The 11,627-nt window shown below is 43.9% G+C and overlaps 1 protein-coding gene across 2 annotated transcripts; it reads left to right on the forward strand.

Annotated features, from left to right (window-relative positions):
* The first annotated feature begins 4,666 nt into the window (after positions 1-4,666).
* Positions 4,667-10,729, forward strand: LOC147252444 (uncharacterized). 2 transcript variants are annotated; one of them, XM_086221319.1, is made up of 10 exons: positions 4,667-4,813; positions 6,409-6,875; positions 6,953-7,093; positions 7,417-7,652; positions 7,807-7,944; positions 8,108-8,192; positions 8,287-8,492; positions 8,960-9,046; positions 9,346-9,424; positions 10,186-10,729. In XM_086221319.1, exons 2-10 carry the CDS (start codon positions 6,437-6,439, stop codon positions 10,440-10,442), a joined length of 1,668 nt encoding a protein of 555 aa, XP_086077445.1. In that variant the 5' UTR covers positions 4,667-4,813; positions 6,409-6,436; the 3' UTR covers positions 10,443-10,729. The 2 variants fall into 2 exon arrangements, with proteins under 2 accessions (XP_086077445.1, XP_086077446.1); XM_086221320.1 differs by having other exon boundaries at positions 7,435-7,652.
* Positions 10,730-11,627: the final 898 nt, after the last annotated feature.

Raw genomic sequence — 11,627 nt, forward strand, 5'->3', positions numbered from 1 at the left:
AAGAATTGGTATTTGTCTCGAGGTTAGATTCTTTGAAAGCTACCGAAAAACCAAAATACTGATTTTATGTGTGAAATGATTAAAAACAAGAATTTTATCCTTAATTGCCAGTCTTGATCTAATATCTGGAACTAGTTTCAAGTACCTACATCTCATTACAGAACATTTTCAACTAAAATATTCCTATAAATTCATAATGCACTAAAATAAGATTTAACAAAATAGGTATATTACCTATCCATCCCTAACGAGGTATTAATTTGGAGTCCCTGGGTCACATGAGTTGAAAAAAGAAAATGTTGATTTTCATTGTTTATTTAAAAAAAAAAACAGGGCTGCACGGTGGTGCAGTAGTCAGCACTGCCCAGTAATAATATCTGTAAATATTTTGGAGACTTCCCTCTTTCAACTTCTCTTTATGGGCTGTGAGCACGTCCTTGCAGAGACACTTGTAAACACATAAACATAAATCATCATAATCTTCATAATATGCCACAGGTGTATCCTTGATTGCTATATCTGCAGTCAGACTCAGAATCAGAATCTTTTTATTGTCGCCGTACAGGGGGGTACAGTGAAAATCGTTAAAAAGGGCGCTCTTCCGGAGCCACCGTGCACCACAAATTGCAGATACAAAAGAAAAGATACAATAAATAACAATAAACAATGTAAGAACAGTAAAAATAGAAACAATAGAAATGTGCAAGATGTAAATAAAAAAAAAGGGAAAGGTGCAAAAAGGACATTACAAAGTGCAGAGAACAAATTAAGGTGCAGTACAGGATGAGGTAGTTTGATGGTTGTTGATCGGGGGGGGGGGGGGTCAAGACAGTTGTGTGTGTGCATTTAACTGTGTTTGTGGGTGTTGTCAGTCTTGATGGCCCAGGGGAAAAAGCTGTTTGTGAGTCTGCTGGTGCAGGACTTAATTGACCTGAAGCGCCTGCCCGAGGGCATCAGGTCAAACAGGGGTGGGCAGGGTGGGTAGGGTCAGCTGTGATGGCCTTGGTTCTCCTGAGGCAGTAGGATGAGGAGATGTGTTCCAGGGTGGGCAGAGGGCAACCGATGATTTTTTGGGCGGTATTTATGACCTTCTGCACCGCCTTCCTACCCTCTGCTGTGGAGCCAGCGTACCACACTCCTAGACTGTGGGTCAGGACGCTTTCCACGGAGGAGTGGTATAAGCCCAGCAGCAGCTTGTGGTCCAGGCTGTTCTTCCTGAGGACGCACAGAAAGTGCAGCCGCTGCTGAGCCTTCTTCACCAAGGCCCTGACATTGTAGGTCCAGGAGCAGTCGGAGGAGATGTGGGTGCCCGGAAAGCTGAAGGTGGTGTCAGTTTCCACCTGTTCTCCGTTTATGAGGAGGGGGTTGTGGTTCTGTCTTTTTCTCCTGAAGTCCATAATAAGTTCTTTGGTCTTACGGACGTTCAGGGTCAGACTGTTGTCTGAGCGCCAGTGAGACAGATGCTCTACCTCCGCCCTGTACACTGTCTCATCCTCGCCTCGGATGAGTCCAACCACGGTGGTGTCGTCCGCATATTTGATAATGCGGTTGGTTGGATGGGTTGGAGTGCAGTCATGGGTGTACAGACCGAACAGCAGAGGGCTCAGGTTGCAGCCTTGAGGGCATCCGGTGCTGAGTGAGAGTCTTGGAGGAATGTAGGAGCCAATTCTCACCGACTGAGGGCAGCTTGACAGGAAATTTTTAATCCAGTTACAAGTGGGAAGGGGGATACAGAGCTGCAGGAGTCTGTCATGGAGAATGTCCGGGATGATGGTATTGAACGCTGAGCTGAAGTCCACGAAGAGCATCCTCACATAGCTCTGCCCGGTCTCCAGGTGGCTCAGCGCTGTGTGAAGCGTTTGAGCAATGGCGTCCTCCGTGGACCGGTGTGCTCTGTAAGCAAACTGGTGGGGGTCGAGGGAGGAAGGGAGGAAGGGAGGGAGGCAGTCTGATGTGGTGGGAGACTGACCACTCAAAACACTTCATGATTACAGATGTCAGGGCTATTGATCTGTAGTCATTCAGGCTGTCTATGGCAGGTTTTTGGGGGATGGGGATGATGGTAGAGGCCTTCAGACGTGGGGATGGTGGCATGTGTCAGGGAGAGATTGAAAAGTTTGGTGAGGATCCCTGTTAGTTGGTCTGCACATGCTTTAATCACCGCCCCCGGGATACCATTGGGACCAGCAGCTTTTCTGGGGTTTACTGCCCATAGATTTTTCCTCACCTCCTGCTCCCGGAGGGAGAGAGGTGGGGTGCTGGAATCAGGGGGGGCAGTGCCTGCAGGTGTCTGGTGGTGGTCTCAAACCCGGCAAAGAAGCTGTTCAGCTCCTCTGGCAGGCTGCTGTTGCTGCTGGGGGATGTGGGAGGGGAATGGCCTCTGTAGTTGGTCAGGGCCTGAATGCCCTTCCACATCTGACGCGGGTTATTGTTTGTTAGGTCCCCCTCTATTTTGTTTTTGTAGGTGACCTTGGCGTGTTTGATGCCCCTTGTCAGGTCGGCTCTGGTAGTGCTGTAGAGAGCCTGGTTCCCCGTCTTGAAGGCTGAGTTCCTGGCTCTGATCAGGGTCTGGACTTCATTTGTCATCCAGGGCTTCCTGTTGGGGAAGACCCGGATTTGTCTTTCCTCTGTGACATTTTCTACACAGCTCCTGATGTAGAAGAGGACAGACTCAGTGTATGTGTCCAGATCCTGGTCTTCAAAAAATCTGCATTCAGTGCAGGCAAAGCAGTCTTGCAGCTGGAGGAGAACATGGCTGATGTGAAATGTGTCCTCGCAATGCAAACCAATACCTGATGACCTGTACATTACTGTTGGGAGAGAGGCTTCGCTGACGTCACTGTGGTCTGCTCCATGCTGGTCCCATACAAGCTGATTCTTTAGCCATTATTCAGCCAGCCTACAGTAATATCAACTGCTGGTTTGAGATGTGTGTGAACCAGCAAGTTGTTTTGCTTTTCTTGGTAAATCTGCTGAGAGAAAGCCACAGACATGCACCAAAGACAGAGAAGGAAAGGAAAGAGGAAAACAAGCCATTAGAAGAGAATATCAAGATTCAGAAACCAGATCTGGTATTCACTGCCTAAGACACAGATTGTGTCAAGACAGATGATGAGAGCAAAAGACAGTCAAGCTTTAAAAAAACAAAACACAGGAAAAGAAAAAGGAAATGATAGAAGACTGAGAGAGAAGTAATCGCGTCCTTGCCGCCTGAGACAAAGATTACGCCAAGGAATGAGAATGAAGAATGACACTGAGGAGCTCATGTTTACCTTTAGAAGCTGCAACCTTATCACAGGGATGGTCAGTGCTTCTACAAACTCAGGAGGAACACCTGTGCAAGTGGCATCTTGTTTGGAACCGAGAATGACAGCAGCATCTCTGGAATCTGGACCTTGTGGGGTCTGATTTTCACTCACTGACAGATGCACTACAAGTCATACGGTGGCCAGCTGGACACCGACAGCGAGGGTTGCAAAACCCTAGTAAAGGAGCACTTCGCCTTGGAATGAGATTTCAAGCGTGTGGGTGAAGCCTTAAACAAGGGCAGGCTCTTGAAGTGAGAGGACTTTGGGACAGTATGAGGAAAAGATCTTGCTAACATTAAAAAACCCCTGGACTGTCCCGGCCTCCAGGATTCAACCAAAGTCTAAAGACAATGAATATTGTCTCTGCCAAAACTGTCCTCAATCAGTGACCTTCAAAATACTGCAAAGCATTTCCCATGATGTAAACATACGTATCAAGAAATTTTAAAAAAACCACATTAGTTCATTGTGAAAACTGACTATGTAATAGTCAGTTTAACAAAGAAAGGAAGGAAAAGAAAAGAGATACAAAAGAGAACAAGAGAAACTGCATCTCAAAAATTTCGGACAGTTCTGTAATGGAAGGCTGCTGCAAGCTTTATATATTTATTTTCCTGTGTTTGCTGGGTACTTAACTTTGATGTGTATATTTTTCTCCGAGATAAAATGCGAATCACTTTGTTCATAACTTGCAACTTTTGGGTTACCAAAATACTTATAATAACTTTTCAGCCGCAGTGCATAAATTAAATGTGGATATTTTTGACCAAAACGGACAAACGGACAAGGAGGAGTTTGAAAAGTGAGTCATTCATTTTGTCACATTGTTAATACTTCCTGGAAATTGCAGATAAGGGCTTGGGCATTGGAAACCAAATTATTTCATCGTGTAGCAAAAACATTCTGCTGGATTGTGTGAATATGGAACATATATTTAAAAATAGGACAGCAATCGCCAGACATATAGTATTATTAGCAATAGTAGGAGTAGTTTTAAGTTTCATTTAAAAAAAATAATCTTGTTGCCCCCCCCCCCCCCCCCCCGTCTTCCCTCTCCTGTCCCTGTTCTCGTCCGGTAGCTTTATCAATGAACCAATACCATTCCCAGTAAATTTAAACACAGATGGAGGAGGAGTGTATTGGATTCCTCCTTTCAGCACAACATGGCACCAGGGACATATATACTGCCTGCCCCAGCTGCTGAACAGGACAGGACAGGTTAAAAAAAATTAGAACGATACTAAAGCAATTTTACAATACCTGCATGAGTTAAACGTGAAAAAAATGACGTGCTGTGTCGGCTCAGTTCATCCTGCAGGTGGCAGTATTACGCTAAACAGCGTAGTCTTTGCAAAGGATAAGAAGAAGAAGACAAACATGGAGGTGTTCTCTATACAGTTGAGACAAAAGAGGAAAAACTATATATAAACGCACACAAAGGTTTTCTGTGTGGATTAATCGAAGAGCTTCCTGGCAGAAGCGTTCGGAGGACTCAAGAAGAAACGGTAATTGATTTGTTTTGTTATTTATTCGATTTTTTTTGTCTCCAACGTATTACGAGTCAATACCGTACAGTAGCATTCATAACATTCACATTATACAAACCCCAGACAGGTGAGGGGCGCTATGATGATGTTATTATTAGCAGCCCGATACGTAAGACGGGTTTGTAGAAAGGTTTTAGGGAGCCGTGGTACCTCTCGCATCTGTAACTGCGGTCGTTGATGTTTGTCACACCAGTGACGGACAACAGCGTTGCGCCGCTGATCAAAGGTTACGGTAGTTACTGACCGTTCGACGTCACCGCACAGCTGCTTCTTCAGGTTTATTCAATTTTAGCGATGACAAATACAAGCAACGAAGCTGCTGGTGAGACAGCAAGTTTAACTGATACCGGTGTCGCAGACCTGCCATGTCTATAGGTAGGCCTGTTAACATAACAAACCCTGGTGGACCATCTTTCGTCCTTAAAATTAGCACGATAAATGATATTATATGCTCTTCATAATAGAGATTGAACGATAATGCAATTGCACTCTTCTAAAAACATCCGGACAGGTCAGACATTGCAATGTTTTAAGTGCCGAGGTCGACTAAATAAGGAAAAACTATGTAGAATTAACCACAAGGCATAAGTAATGTGAACAATCACGTTTAAACTCAGTGGTCAATATGTTGAGGTTAAATTATTGAGTTCCTGTCTATTGACCCATAAGTCAATATAGTTATTACTACAGACCTCCTTTGAGCACTTATCACCTTAAATATAACTGAATAGTGGACTTATTGTAAAATAGATAGACAGTGGTATTGTTGAACTCAATATATTGTGTATTACACTTGCATGCGTGCTTGCTCATATTAGCGCATCAATTTTTTGTGGTTGATTTTATTTCTCTATATATTTGGATATTTTAATATTTCTCAGTCTATTCTGATTGAATGTTCTGAAGAAGAACGGCTTATCACTGTTAAGAGGTGGACATTTACCAGATTATTATCTTACCATGGTGTCAGCATCATAAAATGTTCTCAAAATGACAGTAGCATTGTTTATTGCAATATTCTTTAAGACAATTTTTCATCTACACAAATATATGGTGACGCATTTACCTTCCAAAGCTTTTTGAGCACTTGTAGCAGCAGTATGAGAACCTGCCATGGTGTTACCTTTATATAACTGGGAGAACAGTCTTTCTCACATCAAGTTTTGTCTCATCCTTGGAATATAACCCAAAACAGTTGTGATAAATAGATGGTATGCTTTTAAACTCTGGGAAGTAGGATTTCACTGGCAAGCAGCTTAGTCAGCCTGCAGGACATAAAAAAAAGATACAACTTACTGTTTGTTTTTACTTGTCTTTCATAGTTATAGAACTTGCACAATCTCACATTTCTTTTTCAATCAATCCAAATAATTGGTCAGAATTATTGTCATCATCTGCAATATTAAGAGTGTTTTGCAATGCTGCATGTATTTTGCATTGCAGTTCTTGTTTTGACTGCTTTGAGTCAACCAATTGCAGAGATTATGAAAACCTGTACGTGCTGAGTAATTAATCAGACAGTGTCATTGTCACAATATTTCTATTTTTTGCAGGAAAAAAATACTTCGCAGCTTCATTGAAATGGATGTCAGCATTGCTGTGTCCCTAATTCGAGGCCAGATGGGTGCAGTGGTGGAGCGGGCAGTGAACGGAGCTGTGGAGACAGTGCTGGCTGAGATGCTTAAAGTAGTTGGGGTCAAATTTGAGGAGCTAAAATCTCAAGTTGCTCTGATGAAGAGGGATGTCATTGCACTGCAGAGGGAGAAGGCGCTAAAAGAGAAGGAGAACGACAATATTCGAGCCAAGCTGCGATACACCGAGCTAAAGCTGAAATACTACAGGCAAGGAGTGGAGGAGGAGCTTCAGCAGAGAGCCTCTGCCTCCACTCTGGTCCGCATCCACCAGTCCACCTTCCCCCAAGCACAGACAGGTGGTGAAGATGTCTCCTCCACAGAAAAACTGCCATCATGCTCCACTCAGATTAGGGCGGCTGAAGGAGCACTGGCAAGAAACAACCAAGGTTATTACCACTGACATGTCTGACACCTCTTCTATGAGTGAGCATCTACTAACTCATCCCTGTGTTTATACTCCCAGAATGCACCTCTCCACAGAGCATCAGCAGGCGTGCCATCAGAGTGCGCTGTCAGTCAGACATGCAAGTGGCCAGCTCAGACCTGCTGTTGCCCGTCTCACTCTCAGTGAGCACACCGGTGGAATCTCTGGACAGCAGCACAGGTACAGAGCTGAGAGGGATCCGAAAAGATCACGTTTGAGTGGAATGCTACAGTTCTTATATTTGTTCTCTCTTGACCTTCTTTTTTTCCCCTCTGCTTCCCTCGTCACATGAGAATTGAACATTGTGGTGGTAGCCTAAGGTGAGGCATTTTGAATTGTAAGTTAAATATGAAATGCAGTGTTTGCATGGCAGTAATGTTCCTCATTAAGTTCTGATACTTGTGTCCATGTGTATCGTCAACTGTGAGCAAGACTGATAAATGAGGTGGCAATGATAAAAAGAGAGATATAAGTGATGAGAGTAAACTGCTGCTTGTTTGTAGGTTTCTTCTGTCCCCCAGAGCAAGACATTGCTCTGAGTAAGGATGAGGAGCGGGAGGATGACTGTGAATGGACCATCACCGTACAGCCACATACTGAATGCATGGAACCTGTCATGGCCCCCCCTCCTGCCCAGGCTCTTACTCATGAGTTGGGCCAGCAGTCAGCTGCTGACTCTCTGTTCCCAGATGTTTCCGCCCCGGTTGATACCTCCACGCTGATCGTTCCCACTTCACAGGTGACACACAAACACATCAACTGTTGAGACAGTCAAACAATATGCTATACAGAGCGACTTTTATGCCTGGACAGAACATGACTTAACTAAGACAAGACTAAAACTGTTCTTTATTTAGTTTTTAAATCCCTTTTCGTCTCCTTTTGTAACGCAGGTGAAGAAAGAGGCTCAGCAGCAGCAGCAGCAGGAAGAGGAGCATGTAATCTGTATTAAGGAGGAGCCAGAGGAGGAGCAGGAGGTGATGGCCACCCTGCTCCTGGACAGCCAGGTGAAGCAAAGTCATGGGCCAGAGGTGAGGGCTGACCTGACGATAAAACTTAAGACTGCCAGATAAATTATGCTGAAAGCATATCGGTGAATTGTGACTGATGTTTAGTCACATGAACTGCTGTGATCTGCACCAGTGAGATGGAATCTGCTGTGGATCTTAATACGTTGCTTTTCTGCTTTTCCAGGCTCAAATGTCGGCGACGGAGTGGTCACGACTTCAGATGAGCCAGAGAAATCGAACAGACTTCAGTTCAGCAGGACAAAGTTCTTGTGAGTCACCTTAATGTTGGATTGAAGAGAGACTTTAGTAGGGTGTGGCTGTTCGGCCAACATGTGTTATATTCACAACTGTGTGTGCTCCCAGATCCCATGCCTCTGCCAGCAGCCTCCTCACCCTCAGTTGCAGCCGCACCTTCTGGCATCCCTCCTCACCAGGTGGTGCATCCATGGACCAAAGACCTCAGCCTGTATGAGGAATACAAACTGCGAAGGAATGAGCTCCGCCGGCGAAGCCTCAACAGACGCAGGGAGCTGGAGAAGAGTCTGCCCCAGCCACTGCTGGCCGATTTGGTGAGTCCACCAGTGTGATGGAACCTGACAATACTTCATCTGTGGCACTGATGATAATGGAGGGCAACTTGATGACCTCACCACAGCTTTTATTACTGGAAATCATCTGTATTGTCACCATTTTCCTCGTGACTGCACTCTTCTTTCTACTTAATCAGCGAGCTAATAAGCTACCCGTGCATGTGTGTATGACATAAAACTTTTGCAGTTTTATAAAACAATTGTCATTCACAAGAGTATGAAACCTTGGGTTGTGTATAGAATGGCGCAGATTCTTACACCCTTAGGTGAAATAAAGTGGTACTTTTACCAACTCCCACATTTATGGTACCTAAATGTTCTTACAGAATTGTTTTTTTTTTTTACACATTCGAGAAATAATCTGTATCAGTCCATTTAAACGAATAAAAAGTATATAGAGATGTAGTAATAGTGTCTTGTGGTGGTGCGTGTATTTGTTGTTGAAGGTACGAGAGCGTAGAGAGAAGACCAGACTGAGGGTGGCCAGATGGAGGGCGAAGAGGAAGCTCCAGGCTTGTCTGAACCAAGTTCAGGTCAGTTGCGTGCCCGTACTAAAATAAGTCCATGATCTTTAGTTGGACAACAACTCTGTCCCTTACACAAGGGTTGGATAGCAGAGAGTAGAAACCAGTACATTAGGCCGTCCTACTTTACATGTCGCGGTCAATCCGCTACCTGATTGCACTGTTCCTAGAACATGGGAGGGTCTTGAATAATTAACAAGCAAGCCCTCTCAAAGTAAGACTGTCATGGTATCGTCCCAGTTAAATACAGGATCAGTTACATAGAAAGAATTATTTGTCCCATTAAGCCTGCTCTTATTCTGTTCCAGGCACAAGGTGGAGCTGCAGGTCTTTCTCCCACTGGCTTCTCAATCAGCTGTCAGCAGCAGCAGCACAAAGGAAGCTGTGGTAAGATGAGACGCATCACGTTTGAACTGTGGTCGTCTGTTGTGTTCCTCACTGACAGTTTTGATTCAAAAGCACAACATTTTGTTATCATACAATTCCTCAAGGAGAAATCTTCATTTTCTCAGTTTTGATCCCTCTATTATTTGTTCACGTATCTCCTGATGTAGACCAAATATATGTAAAGTATGATTCTTTATCCGCATCCCTGTTTTTTTTTCATCTGTAAAAACAATACAGATGTTTAACCACTCATCCTGCAGTTAGGGGCCTGGACGAATGAAAATTCTTTCTGTCATTTCCATGCCCCCCACCCCTCATCTGTCCTAGCAGAACTGAGTTGGCTCGTTCCACAGTAGTAGGATCCATTTTATTTGATGACCTGTAAAGAGTCCGAGGGGGCCCACAACTGTATTATTTAATTACATTCGATAGCAGAGAGCTAAGTAGAAGAAGTCATTTTGGCCGCTGTCTGTGGTGGGCATGCTCCCTTATGTGGGGGTGTTGAGCACATTCAACCCTAAACAACTTACTTCCCTTGTTTTGTGTTTCCTCCATACACATATAGAGGAAGACCTGTGGAAACAAATGGCGCTCGGATCCGATCATGAAACAAACTTCTTTTTGAATTCATTTGAAAAAAGCTTTGCTCTTTTAGACTGAGTGGTCAAAACGTCACCATTTAAGTTGAATTCATTAATTTGATGATCTCATGCTACGCATATCAGTCACTCTTTAACCTCTAAAATGTAATCTTGTTTCAGCGTCGACCTCCAGCCCCCACAGCAATAACAACACCATCATGTCAACAGTGAACAGCATGTCCGCTCCCCTCCCCTTCACCCCCCCCACTTCCTCCTGCTCCTCGACTCTGCTCTTGGGAGGCCCCAACATGGCTACGCATGTCACTCACCACCCTGTGATGACTTCCTCCTCCTCCTCCTCCTCCTCCTCCTGCTCTTACCCTCAGGTCAACCTATCACAGAGTATCTCCTTGGCAGACTCTGATATCTTGCAGTGACATATTTGGAATTGAGCCTTGAAAGATGTCAGTGTTTATTCAAATATATCTCAATGTTTGGTAAAAATATAACCTGGGAATATAGAAAGTCCTTGATTGTTTGATGTGGTTATTTAATGTAGCATACCGAAACATCTAAACGTGGTCTCTTACTTTTCTGAAACATAAGTGTTGTTCCTCATTTGTAAATTGTTTTGAATAAAAGCATCTGCCAAACTAGTAAACGTAAAGTTGTATTCACAAACGGAAAAGAAAATTAGAATATTAAAGTTCTCATCTGTCAAAAATGTCATGCTGCTCTCATTTGTATAGATGAATGTTTGAACCTCACCTGAGTGACTGGTGAAATGGTTGAGTTTTCTCTGCTTATTAGGATGCAGACCTCCAAAAATGATTTGCGACTTTTCAAATAGTTTGGAAGCCAACAGGCCCTTTTCACAACAACAGCCATTTTGATATGTAAATGCCAGATAAGCAGAGGTACGGTAGTGATGACCACAGCCCTGGGCTTTGCAACAGACCTATTTGGTATTTTCAAACCCAACATCACCAAATTTTTAAAACAAAAAAGCTTAATAAAACCTGAAATTCATTGGTAAACAAATGCTGTAATCGTTCCAGTCACTGAAGTGTGCCGACATCTGTTTTATACAATCTCAGAGCAGCTGCAATTTAGTTTGTGCTCCATGGAGGCACATTCAGCGCACAAATACAGCACACAATACATGATAGCAGAACACCACCGCTTCAGTTGAATACCACAGGTCTGTGCTGCACAGCTACAGTACACATTCCAACATTGGATCATAATCTTATGACATTTGTTAACAGGTCGTCAGGTAAAGCTATCATCAGACCCGACATTACCTTCACCAAGTGGGAAGGTCCAGGCGAGGCTAACACGCGATGGTGGACTCGCTGGAAGTTCATTTATTAAACACTGCGAGCAGTGGTGGTCCAGGCATTGCAACATTCCACCATCAGACAGACATCACTTCAGTTCTCAGGCAAAAAGCCCAGTCCCAAAAATTATTCAAGCGAATGCTCACCAGCATGGGGGCAACAGACCAGCAAAAACGTTTGCAATTAATGAACGATAAATACTTGTCCCTATTGTCTGGGTTTACTCATGTGCAGGCTTTATACAGTGCACTTTATCATTTTAGATAAAGATTTCAACTACAT

This window comes from Aulostomus chinensis, chromosome 12 (assembly GCF_037954235.1).
Source record: "Aulostomus chinensis isolate RoL2024-O1b breed Wild chromosome 12, RoL_Achi_v1.0, whole genome shotgun sequence".
Classification (NCBI taxonomy): domain Eukaryota; kingdom Metazoa; phylum Chordata; class Actinopteri; order Syngnathiformes; family Aulostomidae; genus Aulostomus; species Aulostomus chinensis.

Coding starts and splice junctions, on each gene's coding strand:
- LOC147252444 (XM_086221319.1), top strand. CDS start 6,437: ATGGATGTCAGCATTGCTGTGTCCCTAATTCGAGGCCAGATGGGTGCA. Junction 7,094..7,416: donor ATCTCTGGACAGCAGCACAG/GTACAGAGCTGA, acceptor GCTTGTTTGTAG/GTTTCTTCTGTCCCCCAGAG. Junction 8,493..8,959: donor AGCCACTGCTGGCCGATTTG/GTGAGTCCACCA, acceptor TTGTTGTTGAAG/GTACGAGAGCGTAGAGAGAA.